A 21,229-nucleotide genomic window follows, 5' to 3' on the forward strand; every position below is an offset into this window, starting at 1 on the left:
CGAGGGAAGCCCGCATTAACTCATTTAATCCCCACAGCAATCCTATGTGCCAGGCACTATTATCACCTCCATTTTACGGATGAAGAAACTGAAGCACAGAAAGGCTCAGAAACACACCCAAGGCCATGCAGTTGGGAGCCCGGAATCCCAGTCTCACTGGAGAATCTGCACCTTTTTCTGCTCGGCTATACCAGGTGACCATCGAGACATCTGAACAGGAGGGACACCAAAGGAATCCGACAGCTGCGTCCCCACAGGGTGTGGCTTATTTTCCCCCGGTGGTCTGTTCATTAAAGAGCCCCTTCTGGTGGGCAGACCCTGGGTTGGGATGGGGGTTGCTGGCCAGCCTCAGAAGAGGAGAGAATCAGGACAAACTGCTTTGAATGATGGAATGAGGCAGTGCATGGCAGGGTATACCTTTGGGCAGGGGGGATGGCAGGTGCAAAGGCCCCGAGGCAGGAGCATGCTGGCTTATCTGCAGAACAAAGACAAGGCTCCTGGGCTAGAAATGAAGGAGCAAAGGGAAGGAGGTCAAACGGGCAGTGGGAGTCAGTCTGCACAGGCCCTGAGGGTGCAGGCCTGTGAGAGCATTATGTGAGCCCAGCTGGGGAGGGTGTCCCCTCAAGGGGACCCTGGCCACCAGGAAGAGATGAGAAAAAAGATGAGTGCACCCAGAAACCTCCTAGAGGGATTCCCAGGGAGTGAGAGCCAGGGGACAAGAACCCTGGAATAACCCATGGTGGAAGCTTCATCTCCAGTGCTGTTTCCTTTTCAGAGATCTTACCCTCTGAACAGATTCCTTAGTCACCTGGCACCAAGAAACCAAGGATGAGCCATTGAGCCACAGGAGAGAGCTTGACTTGGTTTGAAATAACTCTCCCGGTGTTGTGGGAACGTAACGCAAGTGGCGATTCGATGGCATGCCTGGCCTTCTACTCGCACTTGGAGATGTCATCGAAACCCCTCCATTTTAGCCAAACTCAGCAGTTCAGAAACTGACGGTTTTCAAAGAGGTTAGAGAGGAGTTCGGAAACTTCTGTCTTCCAGCCCCCACAGGTGCCAAACACTTCATTTTGCCAGTGAGGGAGGAGACGCAAAGGGGCACGTCCTGAAAACACACACAGGCTCTCTCCCGAGATGTGCTGTGTGCCATGCTGAGTTGTGTCCGACTCTTTGCGAGAAAATGAGCAGGTGATTCACAAAGCGCAGCGGTGGCCCCGTGAGCCCTGCCTCCAGGGCCTCCACACTCCCGGCCCAGCCCGGCGCCCCTTCCCTCTGCACCCTGGCGCGCTGCTGCAGGGCTGCAGCCCGAGTCCTCCGGGAGTGGAAAACCAGATGAAGTTGAAGAGACAGGGAGGGGCCGGGTGAATACTTCTCACTGTGGAAACCAAAGGTCCAGCCCCTGGGCGGAGCCCCAGGCCAAACCAGCTGTTGGGAAGGCGCCATCTCTCTCCCTGGTCTCTGGATGAACGTCCTCCAGCGGCCTCTGCACAGGCCTCTGTCCCTCCTCACCTTCATTTTCCTTCCCACACAGACCCCGCTGCCTCCTCAGCTGCCTCTTCATCCCCCCTCCTGATCTAGGGTCCAGCGCGCCTTGGAGATTCTCCCAACACGAACAGCCCTGAGCAGCCAAGCCTGCGACCTCAAGATTCCCAGACGTCTGCTCCTCTCCAGCCCCACTCCCTGACCCCAGTCATCACCTCAGCTGCCCCCGTGGAGCCCCCAGATGGTCAGTGTCCTCCCCTTCCAAGTTTCTGTCTTTTCTGAAACTTCATCTCCCCCAGGGGCTCTGTGAACTTGATCTTAACTTCCAGGGAATCAGCCTTCTGGCTTGGACTCCTTCCTGACCAGCCCTGGATCTCAACCTCACAACCCTTCACTCCTAACGCGCTGTGTCCTACTGGGTCCTGCGATGGCCTGGTCCCAGGATTTCAGTTGCACTGCAACCAACTCCACCACCCTCTAGTGGAGAAAGCATCAGTGGTGCCTAATGCATATGTGCGAGCTTCCCTAATGGCTCACACGGTAAAGAATCTGTCTGCCATGCAGGAGACCCAGGTTTGATCCCTGGGAAGATCTCCTGGAGAGGGAATGGCTACCCACTCCAGTATTCTTGCCTGGAGAATCCCATGGACAGAGGAGCCTGGTGGGCTACGGTCCGTGGGGTCACAAAGAGGCGGACACAACTGGGTGACTAACACTGGGGAAATGCATGAGTGCAGCATGCTCAGTTGTGTCCGACTCTTTGCAACCATATGGGCTGTAGCCCACCAGGCTCCTCTGTCCATGGGATTTCTCAGGCAAGAATACTGGAATGGGCTGCCATTCTCTTCTCCAGGGGATCTTCCCGACCCAGGGATTGAACTCACATCTCCTGAGTCTCCTGCATGCACAGGCAGACTCTTTACCACTGAGCCCATTACAATTCCCTGAGCCTGGGAGGCCAGCCAAGCCCTTTCTCTAATGGGACAGCAAAGCTCCCTGTCCTTACATCTTCAGTCCCTGAATCTGTCTCACCCACTGTCTGCAGAGGACCTGCCTCCTACTTCATCAGGAGTAGAAAACCCTCCGGCGTGAAGGCTCTGAACCCACTTCAGCACTTACTCCCCAACTCTGCTCTCTCAGGATGGGTGGATGCCCTCCTTCCAGCTGAGGCTCTGCAGCCCCGTCAGCCCCACTGCTCACCACCACCCTCACCCCTCGGGGACCCACTCCATCGGCCACCTGTCCTTCCCGGGACCATGGTGTGTCCAGGAAAAGAGCAGCAATAGGCCTTTCCTTGACCTTGTCTTCGTCTGGCTTGGGTACCTCATCTGCTCATTTTCTCCACCCTCAGAATTCTCGGAGGGGACACTCACATTCAGAATATCAGCCAAGATTCTGCACCAACAGACTGAAAGCCAGCTTCTTCGGGCTGCGGCTATTTTTCCTACCATCTCTGGGTTCTCAGTTATAAGCCATTCATCCTGCTTAATTAGCTGAACTGCTTTTAAAAAATTCAGCCAACCAGACAAACTTTCCCCAGCCCTCACCTTATAAATCCATCAATCAAATAGCTGCTTCTCTTTAAGGACACATTTACACTTTCAAGAGAGGATGAGAATTGCCCTGTTTATGAAATAATTAAAGTCTAAACCATTTGGTTGTTTTAAATTGCCTGTATTTCGCCCAAGTCATTAGATACATCTATTCACCTCAGGCAGAATAATTAACTTTTCAGTCACCATATTGGTTATAACTGCGACACTCACACATCTAATATACTTTCTGAAATCAGCAAAACAAAAATTGGCTTTTTCTAGCATACTAACATTTCACTAAACTGCAATGCAATGGGAAAGAATCATTTACATTGGTGAAAAATGTAAATTATTCAGTATCATGGAAACAATTATGTTTTATTACTTTCAAATAGCATGAATTATTTGAAAATTATCAAAACTAGAATCATAGAGTTTTTCATCAACTTGGTTATGAGCTAGTCCCGGGTCATGGCTAAGCATCACCATCCCCTGTATTGCCCTTCACATCTGAATCACAGGTCTGAGAACTGCGCCCCCTTCCCGTCCTACCAGTGTGGACTGTGCCGAGTCTAGCGGATCTGTCAACATATCAGGTTCTTCCAGGCTGAGAGCTCCCTGCAGGCAGGCCACTTCTTGTACAAAGTGTTCAGATCAGAGTGCTCAATAAAGAGATGAGTGAAATCATAAACACATAAAGAAGAGGTCAGGAACAAATAAGATGATGGATGACTATTTTTAAATATCAACCACAAAAGTTTTACGAACGAAAAATATTCACAGTGTTCTGATATTAATACTCCCAGTTCCGGGAGTTGGTGATGAACAGGGATGCCTGGCGTGCTACAGTCCATGGGATCACAAAGAGTTGGACATGACTGAGCAACTGAACTGAACTGATTAATATGCCAACATGCTTGTGCATTTTAACAATCAGGCGCTGTTCACAAATGACAACATCTGTTTGGCCAACCTGAAGGAGCCATCACCCCATTTTCCTTCCATTTCTAAAACATCATCAACCAAACACAGCACTCTGAGATTAGCGGATGTTCTTCCTGTTTAACTCGAAGAAATCAGACTCTAACTCCAACTCTGCCATTGCTTGTTTTCGTCTGAAATCCACATCCGCCTGTTACCCAACTGGAGTCAGGAAGAAGCAATCAGCGCTGGGAGGAGCTGGCAGGATTGTAACCTACAGAGAGGCTCCCTGAGTAGCATGCTTGTGACACAGAGATCCTTGGATGGATACATCCTCCAAGGACACGCCTGGGAGAGGGCAAAGGGAGGGCCCGGCAGGCGATGCTCCCCTCTACCAGATGCACAGGAATCAGCTTCACCTGTCTGCATTTTGTTTTCTTTTTGGTTTATTTATCTGTATTTGTTTGTTTCTTTCTGGTTTATTTATTTATTTATAGCCGCCCTGAGTGTTTGTTGCTGCGTCCAGGCTTTCTCTAGCTGCGCCGTGTGAGGGCTGTGCTCCAGTTGAGGTGTGCAGGGTCCTCACTGCGGTGGTTTACGTCGCTGCAGAGCACCAGCTCTAGGTCGCTCAGGCTTCAGCAGTTGGGACCCATGGGCTTAGCTGATCCGAGGCATGTGGGATCTTCCGGGACCAGGGACTGAACCCGGATTCCTGCATTGGCAGGCAGATTCTTTACCACTGGACCACTGGGGAAGTTCTGTCTGTGCTTTCTAAATGTTTCTAAGAAAGACTTTATAAGAAGGAAGACCCGTGACTAAAAATAAGCTTGAAAACCACTGTTCTAGATAAACCCAAGGAGGTGCAAAGGGAAGAAAGTCCCATCTATTGAGCACTTACTATGTGCTGGGTAATTTTGAAACATCATTAACATAATTGCATTTAACTTTCACCACATCTTTATGAGCTAGACAGTAGTCAACCCATTTTAAAGAAGGGCATATTGAGGTTCAAAGAAGAAAAATCTCATAACCAGCAAGAGTCAGCCATGATGTAATTCCAAAGGCACGCTGTTTTCCATGCTTTCATCTCTAAAATTCCTCGTCACTCCTCAACTCGACTTTCCACAACCCCTATCCTCTCCCCTTACAATTTAAGCCTGCTCTCAGTCATTTTCACTCGTAAATTAATTAACGCGTCAGTATTTGGTGTGAATGGCTCTTTGCTAATTTATTACTTCCTTACAGTGTTCATTAAGAATCATTCATTGAGCATCTCCCGGATGCCGGGTACTAGGCCAGGTCCCAGAGACACAGACTATCAAAGCATTGCCTCTATTGTGTCCATAGACTAGTGGTGAGAAATATGGAAACCAATAAACAAAAATATTAAAAGTCATACGATGGCCACAGGGGAACAACTCAAGGACAGCCTGGGAGAGGGAAAGAAAGACAACTACTGCCTTCTTTACTATGGGTATTTGCTGGTTCCTGTTGTTGGCAAGTTTTCTGCTCATAATAGAATATAGCCAATGCCTCCAGCATTATTCATGCTTCTGGGAAAAGGGGCTCAGATACCAAAATGTGCTCTTGACCATTTCCTCCTCACTCCTCAGTGCACAGCCTTATTCCAGGAGGTAAGATAAACTGAAACTCATTGGATTTCTTTTCATTGTCCTTGACTTGAAATACATTTAGACATTAAAAAACTGACTCTTAAAAGCAATTCTATCCCTTGCCTCCCTCTAGATGTTCCTCTCCCGGGCTAAGTCAAAGAAAGATATTGTTCTACTTAATTTCTTATTCACTCCAAACCCTCTTGTGTTTCCAGCTGAAATGGAATGTGAGCGGCACTCCTACCCAGCTCTTTCTTTCTGATCCGATAATAACCCAACTACTGCACCTCTAATGATAGTGATTAGACAGCCTAATATCCAAGCATTAAGGTAAAGCCCTTTCTCTCATCCCTACGGATCATCTCAAATCAGTCTTTCTTTCTGAGTTTCTATTCTCCCTAAGCAACTCGACTTTGCTTCTTCTAAATTCCTTGACTTTTAAGAATCTACACAGTGAAAACAATAGTTATGGTAATAAGCCACTGATTGAGCAAAACACACACTGCAGAGCAAACATCAGCACAAATGAACAAATACAGAAGTGTTACTAGAAAGTAAAGTGAATAAAATCTGATACGCAAAGTAGCACAAATACATAACCCAACATCATCAAAATACACACATTATCCCTGCCCTGGAAATTTGTTTCAAGGAAGTAATTCAAAGGAAGAAAAAAAGTATATAAATGCTCTCCTGCAAAATGATATGTGATAGCAGAAAATTGAGATGGTGAGTGAGGCAAAGCTGAGTAAATTATAGGCTATTAACAATGATCATTATGAAATCTGAGTCCCAGCATGAAAATGTTATGGATACTTTTTAAATTAAAAATAATAATCGCATAGGTAATATGATTACAAATATGTAGAAAAATTCTGTTTGCCTAAGGACAGTGGAATCACCAGTAATGTTTCTAAACGTCGTTAGTGGTTACAGTCTTGTCTTTACAATAAAAAAGATTCAGACAAAAACAGGATGAGTCCTTGCCTGACAACTGTCATCTAATAAGAAAGTCCCCTTTACAGCGACAATGAGAGGCATTTAAATGTGAGCACAAATGCCAGGTTCCCTTCTCTTATCCTGGTTTACTTATGAATGTTGACCTTTCTAGGAGTTAAAATTAATCTAATCAACCAATAATAGATTTCAAATGGCTGCCAACTGTCTCTGTCGGTTTATTTGCTGAGTCCTGTCTACTCTTTGTGATCCTGTCCACGGGATTTTTCAGGCAAGGATACTAGAGTGGGTTGCCATTTCCTCCTCCAGGGGATCTTCCCGACCCAGGGATTGAACTCAGGTCTCCTGTGTCTCCTGCATTGCAGATGGATTTTTTTTACCCGCTGAGCCATCAGGGAAGCCTGGTTGCCAACTAGTAGTCAGTAAAACCGAAAGGGGTCAAGACACGGGATTTGAGTGTGCAGACCAAGCAGACGGAGGGGCGCCACGACAGGACGATGCTTGGCTAACTAGGTGCACAGTTACCTGATGTCTAAGGGTGGGGTGTTTGTGCTCCTGGCTTCTCAGTATAAAGACAGATGCTAGAGGAACTGAAAATTCTTATTTAAATTCAGAAAACGCCCAAGGTTCTGCAGCCCCTCCTGACTCTCGCCCAGCCCCCAGTCTCTGCACGTTTGCTCTGGACACAACGTGAGCCACAGCACAACCTCACAGATACTGTCTTGCCTCTGTCTCTAACAACAGCCCTGGGATGAAGTGAAAGGGTTTGTTTTGTTTGTATAGATTTTTTCGTTTACTGTAGCAGAATATACGTAACACAAAATGTATCACTTTAACCATTTGGAAGTGTGCAATTCTGTGACACCATCACCACCATCCATCTCCAGAACTTTTCATCATCCTTAACTCAACTCTGTAGCCATTAGATAATAACGCCATTCCCCTCCCCTGGCAGCCACTGTTCTTGTCCCTTCTGTCTCTATGACTTGACCTGCTCTAGGAACCTCATGGAAGCGGTATCATGCAGTGTTTGACCTTTTGTGTCTGGCTTATTGCACTGAGCATAACGGCCTCAGAGTTCATCCATATTCTAGTGTGTGTCAGAATCCCCTGCCTTTTTAAAGTTGAATAATATTCTGTTGTATGTATCCACCGTGAAACTGGGCTTCCCCGGTAGCTCAGTGGTAAAGAACCCGCCTGCGGTGCAGGAGACACAGGAGACGCAGGTTTGATCCCTGGGTTGGGAAGATCCCCTGAGGGAGGACATGGCAGCCCACTCCAGTATTCTTGCCGGGAAAATCCCACAGACAGAGGAGCCTGGTGGGCCACAAAGAGTCAGACATGAATGAAGTGATCGACCACAGCACAGCACCATGAGATGAAGTATTGTAAGGGACTACAGCCCACCTCTTTGGGGATTACCATTCTTACTGACCCGGCCCTGATCTCAAGCTCTGTTCTGAGCAATGGGATTCCATCTTATTCTCGCTGGTTCATCCTTCAATTCCCCACCCTTCTAGAAGTTCTTTATTCAGGAACTTGCCTGTGCGTCCTCTTTCTTCCCAGGATCGGGAAGATTCATTCCTTCTACCCCAGGACAGTGGATGAAGCCAGCTACCGGTTGCTCACTGAACACCAGTTCAGCCCATCTGCCAGGGCACCAGTGACTCACCCCACATCCAAGAAGGCAGCTACTTGCCAAAGAGTATCCTTGCCTCCTCAGTCTAATCTGCAGATCCCTCTCTCTGCTCCTGTGCTGGGGAAGGTGTTGACCAAAAGCTGCACCTTCCCAGGGTGTCTACAGCAAGGCCAGCCTCCCGTCTTCCCTGTAGTTTTCTTCCCTTCTATTGCCGGTCACCAGATTCTTCTCTGCGACTTCCCTGACTCTGGCTGAACCCTAGAACTTCAGACCCACGGCCCCGAGCCTAAGCACGGGTCCAGCCACACTTACAGCCAGAGCGAGTTCCTCCCTTGAGTGATGACACCCGTGAACTTGGTCAGTCGTCTGGCGTCCACTTCAATCCACTGGTGGAGGTCATTCCTCCCTGCGCACCATGCCCCGTCATAAAAATCATTTTCATTAATGCCCGCCTGAAAAGAAAGAGAGGGGTGTTCTTCAATACTACATATAAAACAGACAATCAGCACGGACCTCCTGTGTAGCAGAGGGGACTATGCTCAGTATCTCGCAATAATCTATAAGGGAAAAGAATCTGAAAAAGCTATATCTGAAAAGATGGAGCTGAATCACTTTGCTGTATACCTGAAATTAACACAACATTGTCAGTCAATACACTTTAAAGATGGAGAGGGACATGGCAACCCACTCCAGTATTCTTGCCGGGAAGAATCTCAAGGACAGAGGAGCCTGGCAGGCTACAGTCATAAACAGACAGACATAGGGTCATAAAGAGTCAGACACGACTGAGTGACTGAACATACACATAGATACTTTTTAAAAACAAAAGGAAAAGAAAAGGGAGGGCATTCTTCAGAAAGACCCTGAATATACACAAAGAAAATGTAGACAAGTTTTTTTGTGACATTTCTAAGAAGGTGGGTGGGAGGGATAGAAGAGAATGAGGAAGTAGATAAAGGAAAAAGTCACTGTGCCCTGAACTCTTAATTCCAAATCATAAAAATGAGCTGCTTGTTATTAACAAGTTGGAAATATTTCAATATGATAAGTCCTCCTCTTGCCCAGTGTGAAAGATGAAATTTAATGAGTTCTCCTTACTCATTCATCCAATAGACACAGACTGTCTCCCACGTACCAGCCCACACTCGCCAGGTGCTGGGAGCACAAAGGTGAATCGTTCCCTCCTGGAATCTCAAGATCCAGGCAGGAAGAAAGATATGAAAATAGATAAGTGAGAACACAACAGAGCAGGTGTCATTTCAGGAGTAGGAACACACTGCTTTGGGAGTCTTCAAGGACAGCACAGCTACCTTGAGCTGGGCGAGATGATGGACAGAAAGCCGCCAGGCAGAGGAGATATTTGAACCGGATGTTAAAGGTTAGGTTTATCTAGTGAAATTTACTTATTAGCATTTAAGCCATTTGATGGGTCTGAGTATCAGTTGCTTTTGCCACCAGGGATTCTCCTGATCTGAATTTACAATGTGGATGAATTTCTGCTCTAGAATTTTCCCTATATTATCACCATTTGAAGAGACAACTCCCTGATGTTTAAAAAAAAGAAGAAGAAGAAGACAAAGGAGTCTGGGGAAATTTACTAAAACCCTTTCTGCATCAATCTCATTCTCCCATGCCTATTTCACAGGTACATAATCATATGAGAAAAAGTTTGAAATGATACTCAAGAGATGAAAATGACAGGCCAGTCCGTCTTCCCTACCTCTGAGCACTTTTCAGCTCAAATTCTGCGTCAGCCTTATTTTAATGGCCAACCATGATGTGGAGCCCAGAGCCCAGCTATAGCAGAGGGACAGCTTGGCAAGGGGTCCTATCGACAGGCCTCATCCAGCACTGCACTGGCTAACTTAAGCCTTGTATCAGGACCAACACAGGGTATGCTTCCCAGTCCACTCCTGGAACAGTCCCGAAAGAGCTCGGAGAGCAACCGTTGGAACTAATGTACCGTGGTCCTCTACTCCCACCTGGGAAAGTCCATGAACAGGGGAGCCTGGCAGGCTACATCCATGGGGTCAAAGAGAGTCAGACACCACCGAGCAACTGAGCACCAGATGCTCTCCTAAAAGCACACCCATCTCAAATGAAGGTGAATAAAATGGCTGTTAGTCAACATTCTCCAGAAACCCATGCTCTCAGCTAACCAGCACCTCTGTGTCTGAAGGCACACAGGGTGTCTATAATAAGGACCTAGAGGTGCTGCAAGATTTTGCCTTCCAGAGTCACCAGAGAAAAGCTCAATTTTGCACGTGTGTGTGACTTGTTCTACCTGCGCTTCAGTGAGTTTTGTTAAAGCAATGCCGACTCTTAAGTATAATGTCTCATTTCCCTGGGCTGCTGGTCATCAGGGAGATCACCAACCCTGTCTGAAGGCTATAATTACACAATTGTTCCCTTTCTTCATCTACGGCACTTATCCCCTCAAAGGAAGAGGCCTGCAACCCATTAATGACTTACAGTATCACAATTCATCTTCTTTCAAGAAACTATAATATACACTGAGTTTTTGTTGAGGTTCCGCTGTTCTTGTAAACCACCCATGAGACTGGTGCTTAGAACAGTTTCATTTATTTATTGAAATTAGCCTTCACCTTGCCTCTGCTATTTGCCAAGTAGTGATCCAGGCAGGAGGAATACAAGGGTAGACAACATGGGGTCAGACCTGCCTTCCGGAACTCAGAACAGGCAGATGGACTAAGGTCCCCTCACGGCATCTTCTGGTGTTAGCATATCAAGATCAACCACCGCACAGCAGGCTGATTAACAGCTTGTGCTCTGAAGCCCCAGCTGGGTTGAATCTCAGGTCTGCAAACTTCATACTGTACAAGTTCAGGCAATTTACCTAAATTGCTCTGTGCCTCGGTTTCCCCATCTGTTCAAGTGAGAGCAATGCTCATTTCTCCCTTAGGATGCTGACTGTGCTTTCAGCAGGGGCTGGCACTTGGTTAACATGGATGCCAAAAGAACAGAACACTCAGCTAACACTAGTTATCAGTACATCTGGGCTTCCCTGCTGGCTCAGTGGTAAAGAATCCACCTGCCAAGCAGGAGACAAGGTTCGATCCCTGGGTCAGGAAGATCCCATGGAGAAGGAAATGGCAACTCGCTCCAGTCTTCTCGCCAAGACAATCCCACCGACAGAGCAGACTGCCTGGCGTCGGCTACAGTCCATGGGGTCTCAAAGAGTCAGACACAATTTAGCGACCAAACAACAAATCAGTACATCTAAAACAATGAATATTTGGTAAATCGTGAAAATATGGATGTTTTAAGAATTAGTTCACATTGGAATTGCAACACTATTCCAGTCAACTGGTGTCATAGTGTGTACAACACCAAATATCCAGAAGAGAGTTATAAAATCTGAAAAAAGAGGAGGTTCACTGTCTACCGTTCCCAGCAGGAGTCCATGCTGTCTCCCCCAACGGGACATCTGGCAATGCTTGCAGCTGTGTTTGGCTGTGACAGCTGGGGGCAGTGCGTGCAACTGGCTATGACAGATAGAGGCCAGGAATGCTGGGAAACATTCTACAACCCATGGGACAGCCCCAGCCACAAAGAGCTGCCCAGCCCCAAATGTTGATCATGCAGAGCTTAAGCATGCCAGCTCCTGGGCTAAGCAGACAAGAAAGAGCTGCCACATAGCTCGAGATGTTTACCCCTCCAAGATCATGAAAGCTTGGAGCAGCTGTCCTCAAGCCATTCAACCAGAGTCTACTGTCTGAGATCTGACATGCAATTTCCTGTTCCTGGTTTTGCTAGCCTGGATATCCTACTTCTGCAGCCAATCTCAGCTCTTCCTAAGCACACCAGACAGTCAATTAAGTGTAATAAGGTGTCAGGGGATTGAAGAGCCCTGTGCGAAGCTGACTCTTTGGGACATGACAGTCACCTCTGCAAAATCAATTACAAATTTACAGAGCAAGAGTCCAGGAGAATTCAATGAAAGAGGGGATACCAGTCTCAAAGATGTCACCAAATTACACCAGAGTGCCAAAAATGATATCAGTAACATGTCTGAGAAACCAAGAAACATTCATCCCTTTTTGTTTAATAATGCAGAGAAGTACTTCATAAATTTTGGAGAAATTTCAGTCAGAAATTGCTGAAATGGAAGGTTTGATTCCTTAAACTTTAAGGAAACTAGTTTTCAAAATACCGCTTACATAGAATGACTGTTTCTTCTACAGTACCAAATAAATTAGGAATTAATGTAATTTTCTCAAGGCAATTTTTATATGCATCATTTTTTCCATTAAAAATCCCTATCAAGACATCTAATAGATGAAAGATTTTGCTTAAAAAGGGGGGAATTATTAATTCCATAAGAAAGAGAAAACCTGATACTCTCCATTTAAGATCAATCAAATGGGAATTGTTTGTTTCAAAATGATGGAGTAAATATGTTGGTTTTTCCAGGTTCTTCTCTCACTAGTTCCCCTAAACAAAGAAAACAAGATAAAGAAACACAACTTTGACCACTGATAGAACTAGGAGATGTTTATAAAACTCAGATCACAATATATGAAGACAGAAATGAGGTGCAGGGCTCTTGAATAACTCAGTAAGAGAAGGAAGTGCTAACTTCCAAGGTGCACACCAATGGGAAGTAAGCCACACCGAATTTAAGAAAGCTCAAAAACTGGATTCTTAGATATCTTGGAAGGTGAGTGAGAGAGGACTAAAAACGAGGAATTGATTCAAAATGTGAATCAAAAAAATTAGATTCTCACATCCGCCCCACCTCCCCAGCCTTCAGCTCAGTTCGGTTGCTCAGTCATGTCCGACCCTTTGTGACCCCATGAATCACAGCATGCCAGGCCTCCCTGTCCATCACCAACGCCCAGAGTTTACTCAAACTCATGTCCATTGAGTTGGTGATGCCATCCAACCATCTCATCCTCTGTTGTCCCCTTCTCCTACTGCCCCCAATCCCTCCCAACATCAGGGTCTTTTCCAATGAGTCAACTCTTCGCATCAAGTGGCCAAAGTATTGGAGTTTCAGCTTCAACATCAGTCCTTCCAATGAACACCCAGGACTGATCTCCTTTAGGATGGACTGGTTGGATCTCCCTGCAGTCCTTGAGACTCTCAAGAGTCTTCTCCAACACTGCAGTTCAAAAGCATCAATTCTTCGGCACTCAGCTTTCTTTATAGTCCAACTCTCACATCCATACGTGACTACTGGAAAAACCATAGCTTTGACTAGATGGACCTTTGTTGGCAAAGTAATGTCTCTACTTTTTAATATGCGGTTAAGGTTGGTCATAGCTTTCCTTCCAAGGAGTAAGTGTCTTTTAATATCATGGCTGCAGTCACCATCTGCAGTGATTTTGGAGCCCCCCAAATAAAGTCTCTCACTGTTTCCATTGTTTCCCCATCTATTTGCCATGAAGTGATAAGACCAGATGCCCTGATCTCAGCTTTCTGAATGCTGAGTTTTAAGCCAACTTTTTCACTCTCCTCTTTCAATTTCTTAAGACTGAATTTGGCAATAAGGAGTTCATGACCTGAGCCACAGTCAGCTCCTGGTTTTGTTTTTGCTGATTGTATAGAGCTTCTCCATCTTTGGCTGCAAAGAATATAATCAATCTGATTTCTGTATTGACCATCTGCTGATGTCCATGTGTAGAGTCTTCTCTTCTGCAAAAACTTGAATTTTTTTTTTCTCTTAAAAAAGGCAACCAGAGAGACTAGACTTGGAAACCCTGGACACAGAGGAGGGAATATATGATAGACAAGTACAGGGAATTCAGCGGAAATCAATCAACATAGTGAAGCGTGAGAGGACCCACCTCTCTTTCTCCATGCAATTCTAGAACACAATGCATCCAAGTGTAGAACAAACAAAAAATAAATAAGCCAAAAATATACTGGAGAACAGGAAAAAACCTCAAAGACACTACAATTATGATCCATTGAAAGAGAAGATCTTATTTGCATGAATCAAAAATAGGATAGTCATAGGGAGGAAATAGTAGTACACAAGAAAGAACTCTTGGAATGTGAAAATTCCAGTAACAATAAACAATGCCAGAAAAAGAAGAGCAGAGTGTAAAGTCAGAGTTTTTTTTTTTTCCCCCGGAGGAAGAAATTGCAAAAAACTATTATCTGAAAATGTCCCAAATCTCTATGGCTTAAGGCTCCAAAGAACTAAGAATATGGGACATTGAATGAAATAAGAACCACGCCAAAGGATATCATTGTGAACTTCAAAATAAAAAGCTTTCAAAGAGGAAACAATAAAACAAAGAGGGGAAGGAAAAATTGGGAGACTGGGACTGATATATATACACTATATACACTCCTATAATATACATAAAAATGGTAACTAATAAGAACCTACTGTATAGCACAGGGAACCCTACTCAGTACTCTGTAATGACCTTTATGAATCTAAAAAAGAGAGTGGATATATGTATATGTATAACTGATTCACTTTGATGCACAATAGAAGCTAACACAACATTGTAAATCAACTGTACTCCAAGAAAAATTAATTTTAAAAAATAAATTTAAAATAAAAGATTAAGAAGAGTACCAGAATTCTCAATAACAACATCTGAAGCTAAAAGAATGAAGAGATAACAACTCCCAAATTCTGAAAGCAAAGATTTTCCAACTTGGAATTTTATACATAGACTATTGATCACAAAAGACAGTTTTCAGATTCACAGATCCTCAAAAAGTTTCTCTCGTACCGTTTCCAGGAAGCTACTACAGGATATGCTCCACATAAAGGAAGCAGAACACCAAAAAGAGGAAGATGTCAGACTGAGAAATCAGAGGTTCTGAAACAGGGTGATGGAAAAGAAATCCCGACACAAGTGATGCAGAAGATCCAGAAACACAGCAGGTCAAAGGGCTCCTGAAAGGATGTCTACAGAAACAGGAAAAGCAAAAGTCACACTAAAAATGCCTGAGCAGATCTGACCTAACAACAAGTTACACTGAAGGCAGTTTTACAGACCCAGACTATTGCAGGGTATGGGATGGTTTTTTAAAACATGAGCATTTCCAGGAAAACAAAATGTAGTCAAGAAATTATATAATGGGAATTAATTCTTGACTTAAAACTACAATAATTCTTGGCTCAGTAGTAAGCAGTATTTACAGTTATAACAATGAAAATCTCCAATGTAGGTTTTTGTCCAAAATTTTAGATACAATTTTGTTGGAAAGATTAAATAGGGATGATTAGAAATGAGCTGAAATCGTCATCTTCCATAATAAAGATTCAAATGATAAAGTCCAAAATTTATAAATCAGTATATATCGATACATGCACATTATTTAGAAATTAAGATTTAAATTCCCAAAGAAACAAGTGAAAAAGGCTGGAAGTAGCTGCCCCATTCACAGCATTTGATGGGGGTCAGAGAGTAGGGTGGAATGTGGAATGCCTCTACAGGGACCATCGCTTTGTTTTTATTTTTGTCTTTTCCAACTTTATTAGGACTAATCGACAGATATAATTGTACATATGTACAACTTGATGATTTGATAGGCATATACATTACAGAAGGATTACCAAGATCAAGAATTTTAATATAGCCATCACCTCAAGTGTTAACTCTTTTGTTTGTGTGTATGGTGAGAATGGTTAAGATCTATTCCTCAACAACTTTCAAGTATTCCACAATACTGTATTATTAACTATAATCACCATGCTATATATTAGATCCTTTGAAGTTACTCTTCTTATAACTCAAAGTATATACTCTTTAACCTGCATCTCCCCATTTCCTCTTCTGCTCAGCCCCTGGCAACAACCATTCTATTGTTTATCTGATATAATCCTTTAATGTTTTGATTTCTTTAACTCCTTGCTTATAAAACTGACTAAAATAAAAGGAAAGGAGATGCACAAATATAGATAGATAGACGCACAAATACAGTTCAGCTCAGTCATGTCCGACTCTTTGCAACCCCATGGACTACAACATGCCAGGCTTCCCTGTCCATCATCAACTCTCAAACCTGGCTCAAACTCATGTCCATCGAGTCAGTGATGCCATCCAACCATCTCATCCTCTGTCATCCCCTTCTTCTCCCGCCTTCAATCTTTCCCAGCATCAGGGTCTTTTCAAATGAGTCAGTTCCTCATATCAGGTGGCCAAAGTATTGGAGTTTCAGCATCAGTCCTTCCAATGAATATTCAGGACTGGTTTCCTTTAGGATTGATTGCTTTGATCTCCTTGCAGTCCAAGGGACTCTCAAGAGTCTTCTCCAACGCCACAGTTCAAAAGCATGAACTCTTCAGCACTCAGGTTTCTTTATAGTCCAGCTCTCACATCCATACATGACTACGGGAAAAACCATAGCCTTGACTAGATGGACCTTTGCTGGCAAAGTAATGTCTCTGCTCTTTAATATGCTGTCTAAGTTGGTCATAGATTTTCTTCCAAGGAGCAAGAGTCTTTTCATTTCAAAGACAAATACGGACAAATGCAGAAATATGATACACAACCAATTTTTTAAACTATTCTTTAATTTTCTAGGTGTCTACATGAGCACCTACTATGTGCTAGGTACTATGTAATTTGCTTTATGGCATATATAGGAAACTGTGAATCTCAAAATCACTCTGCTGTCGTGAAACCATTGATCTGCACTGTACATACTTCATGATCATGGGCTGCCTCAGTACAGAAACATCTGGAAGCAAATTAAAAAGTTATATCCAAGTGAGTGTAACAATTTAGCAATTAGCAATTCCCAGATAATTGACCCAGCTGCCACTTTGTAAACATAACCCAGGGCTATTTGGACTGAAACAGAATAAAGTAATAGTTCTTTTAGAATCTTTTTCAGAAAAAAAAAATTCTTAGAGGCTGAAACTTTATAGTTACCAACAAGTTACCCCTTTTGGAGGCAGTGATTACCTAAAAATGTTAGCTGTGACATCTGATTAATATAGGTAAGTAACTATTCTCCCAAAAGAGGCCATAATGCTCTCTGAATATCCACCTTTGGTAAACCTCTGTGATAAACTTTTGATAAACGCATAACACTGCCTGGGTGCCAATCAGCTGATCCTTTGGCAAATAAGCAGAGCTTCCTGCCGCTTCAGACCTTAATCATCAGTGTTGTTGTTCAGCCACTAAGTCGTGTCTGACTCTTTGCAACCCCATGGACTACAGTACACCAGGCTTCCCCGTTCTTCATTATCTCCCAGTTTGCTCAAATTCATGTCCATTGAGTGGGTGATGCTACCTAACCATCTCATCTTCTGCTGCCCCTATCTCCTTTTGCCTTCAGTCTTTCCCAGCATCAGAGTCTTTTCCAGTGAGTCAGCTCTTCGCATCAGGTAGCCAAAGTACTGGAGCTTCAGTTTCAGCATCAGTCCTTCCAATGAGTATTCAGGGTTGATTTCCTTTAAGATTGACTAGTTTGATCTCCTTGCAGTCCAAGGGATTCTGAAGAGTCTTCTCCATCACTACATTTGAAAGCATCAATTCTTCAGTGCCCAGCCTTCTTTACAGTCCAACTCTCACATATGTACATGACTAATAGAAAAACCATAGCTTTGACTATATGGACCTTTGTTGGCAAAGGAATGTCTCTGCTTTTTAGGTTTAGTACGTTGGCCACCTCACGTGAAAAGTTGACTCATTGGAAAAGACCCTGATGCTGGGAGGGATTGGGGGCAGGAGGAGAAGGGGACGACAGAGGATGAGATGGTTGGATGGCATCACTGACTCGATGGACATGAGTTTGGGTAAACTCTGGGAGTTGGTGATGGGCAGGGAGGCCTGGTGTGCTGCAATTCATGGGGTCGCAAAGAGTCAGATATGACTGAGCGACTGAACTGAACTGATCTAGGTTTAGCATAGCTTTCCTTCCAAGAAGTAAGCATCTTTTAATTTCATGGCTGCAGTCACCCTCAGCAGTGATTTTGGAGCCCAAGAAAATAAAATCTGTCTCTTCTTCCAATTTTTCCCCTTCCATTTGCCATGAAGTGATGGGACTGGATGCCATGATCTTAGTCTTTTTTAATGTTGAGTTTTAAGCCAACTTTTTCACTCTCCTCTTTCATCTTCTTCAAGAGGCTCTTTAGTTCCTCTTCGATTTCTGCCACTAGAATGGTATCATCTGCATATCGGCAGTTGTTGATATTTCTCCTGGCAATCTTGATTCCAGCTTGTGATTCATCCAGCCCAGCATTTCACATGATGTACTCTGCATAGAAGTTAAATAAGTAGGGTGACAATATACAGCCTCGTACTCCTTTTCCAATTTTGCACCAGTCCATTGTTCCACGTAAGGTTCTAACTGTGGCTGCATGACCCACATACAGATTTCTCAGAAGACAGGCCGGTCTGGTATTCCCATCTCTTTGAGAATGTTCAACAGTTTTTGTGATCCACACAGTCAAAGGCTTTTGCATAGTCAGTGAAGCAGAAGCAAATGTTTTTCTGGAACTCCCTGGCTTTCTCTATGGTCCAAAGAATGCCGGCAGTCTGATTTCTAGTCCTCCGCCTTCTCCAAGCCCAGCTTGTACATCTGGAAGTTCTCGGTGCACATATACGAGCTCATCTTCAGGTGTCATGTGTTTTGCCTTTTCATAATGTTCATGGGGTCCTTAAGGCAAGAATATGGAGTGCTTTGCTATCCCTGAGGACCACGTTTTGTCGGAACTCTTCTCTATGATCTGTCTGTCTCGAGTGGCCCTGGATGTCATGGCTCATATCTTCAGTGAATTATGCAAACCTCTTCACCACAACAAGTCTGTGATCCAGGAAGGGGTAATCATCAATAAAGCTGATTAAAAAGAAATACTCATTGCTTTAAAGTCCATTTTTAAACCCCAAATCCATTTTTTAAAAATGTCTTGCACTAGCTAAGGAAAACAATAAACATCTCGAGTTTGAAATGAAAAATGATTAAAACAAAATCTATCAGGGAGTTCCCTGACACAACTAAGAATTCACAACAAAAGATCCTGCATGCCACAATGAAGATCAAAGGCCCTACATCTGGTGCAGCCAAATAAATAAATAATTTTTTAAAAAAATTTTACGAAGTGCACTCACCCAGGTACTCACACCCAGATCTAAATGAAGAACATGACCAGCATGCCACAAGTTCCCACTGGTGGCCCCACCCAGGCATTATCTTTCCCTAACATAACCATTGTTCTGACATCCATCTCCCTGGACTGATTTTCCTGTTTTCTTTTTTCTATAAATGGAACTTTCTGTGACAGCTCTTTTGTGCCTGGCTCCTTTTGGTCACTGTGGTATCTGTGAGATTCATCCATATTATTACAGGTAGCAGTAACTTATTCCTTTTCACTGCTGTATAGTATTCCACTGTACACATATACAAATGATTTTATCCATTATACAGTCTGATGGACATGGGGATTACTACCATATTGGGAGTATCATGAATAACAATGCTATGACCCTATCTGTACATCTGTACATATATGAATGCATTTCTTTTAGGTGTAAGAAAGAATTTGTTAGACTAACAGGTACAAGAATGTTGAGTTCAGTAGATACTGCCAAACAGGGTCCCAAAGTGGTTGTGCTATTTCATGATCCCAGCACTATATAAAATTTTCTATTGCTCCATATCTTTGCCCACACTTGATATTGTTGCTTTAAAAAAAAAAAAAAAGCCATTCTAGTGCCTACATATCATTGTGATTTTAATCTGTATTTACTTAAAGACTAAAGATAAAGAGCACTTTCTTAGGTTTATTGGCCATGATATTGCTCCATAAGCACAGCACAGGTCCAGTCACACTGGCTTTGGTTCTTCAAATATAACATGTTCCCTCCATCATAGGGCCTTTGCACACACTGTTCCCTTCAACTGGGAATTCTCTCCTGTCCCCTCTGTCAACTCTTTGTCTGATAAACTCTTAACTTTTAATCCTGCTTCAAACCTTGTAGCCTATCCTCAGGAAAGTGTTCCAGATCTCCAGATTGAGGCAGGTTTGTTGAGTTAGAAAACTATGGTGTTATGGGTTGGATTATATCCTCCAAAAACACAGGTTCAATCTCTAACTCCTGGAACCTCAGAAGGTGATATTATTTGGGAACAGAGTTGTTGCAGATGAAATTAGCAGATGAAGTTGAGGGCCTAAACCTGATGGCTGCTGTCTTTGAAAGAAGGGGAATTCTGGTTACAGAGACAGACACACTGAGATGAGAGATGATGTAGGAGGGAGACCGCCTGTGACCACAGAGGCAGAGACTGGAGAGATGCCACTACAAGCCAGGAACAGCCATCCTGGGATGCCTGAGGACTGGCAGCAGGAAGAGGCAAGGGAAGATCCTCTACGAGTAGCTTAAGAGGAAGCTCAGACCCCCAAGCACTTTGATTTCAGACTTCCAGCCTCTGGAATTGTGAGAGAATAAATTCCTGTTGCTTTACGCTGTTTGTGGCACTTTGCTATGGAGGCCCCCAGAGCTAACGCACCTGGTCCTCTCCTTCTGTGCATTCATCACAGGCTGTCACTGGGCAATCTCACCCTTGAGTTTTTTTCAAAATAATTTCATTTCCCCATTTCATGACCCAAGGCCAAAATAACACTGGAGGAGGCATCCTGGACTCTTCTTTTTCTCTCTCGCATCCAAACCTCATTCTCCTCCTTGTCAGAAAAGCCTGCTTTCAAAATATCCAAAACCCAAACACTTCTCACCGCCTCCACACCCCTGGCTTGGCTAGAGCCAGCATCACCTCTCATATAGGGTGCTGACATCACCTCTCAGGCCCCCTGCTTTGCCACCTGCTTCCCTAAGTCAACACAGAGACTGGGTTACTCCTTAGCACTTGCAAAGCAGAGCATGGCATTCCTGCACCCCAAAACCTTTCCACAGCCCCTCAATTGGCTCAAGAGTAAAAGTCAAAGTCCTCCCAGACTGACATCTGGGCTGGCGACTCCCCTCTGCCCTCTCTGGGTCCCAGCCACCCCTGCTCCTTGTTAACTGGTTATGTTCAGCCTGTTGTCATTACAAGACACTCAAGTCACTCCCACTGCCGGAATGTTCCTCCCACAGCTACCTGATCCCCTGCTGATCCTTAAGCCAACTTGGCCACAAACCTGA

The 21,229-nt window shown here is 44.2% G+C and overlaps 1 protein-coding gene across 2 annotated transcripts in view; it reads right to left on the reverse strand.

Moving 5' to 3' along the window:
• The window catches only part of CPXM2 (carboxypeptidase X, M14 family member 2), a 135,754-nt gene that overhangs the window by 72,307 nt on the left and 42,218 nt on the right, over positions 1 to 21,229 (reverse strand). For both annotated transcript variants that reach the window (XM_060404573.1, XM_004020358.6), the window contains one exon: positions 8,463 to 8,602. In XM_060404573.1, coding sequence (XP_060260556.1) covers positions 8,463 to 8,602 — 140 coding nt within the window. The remainder of the gene's footprint in view (positions 1 to 8,462; positions 8,603 to 21,229) is intronic.

Source organism: Ovis aries, chromosome 22 (genome assembly GCF_016772045.2).
Source record: "Ovis aries strain OAR_USU_Benz2616 breed Rambouillet chromosome 22, ARS-UI_Ramb_v3.0, whole genome shotgun sequence".
In the NCBI taxonomy this organism is placed as follows: domain Eukaryota; kingdom Metazoa; phylum Chordata; class Mammalia; order Artiodactyla; family Bovidae; genus Ovis; species Ovis aries.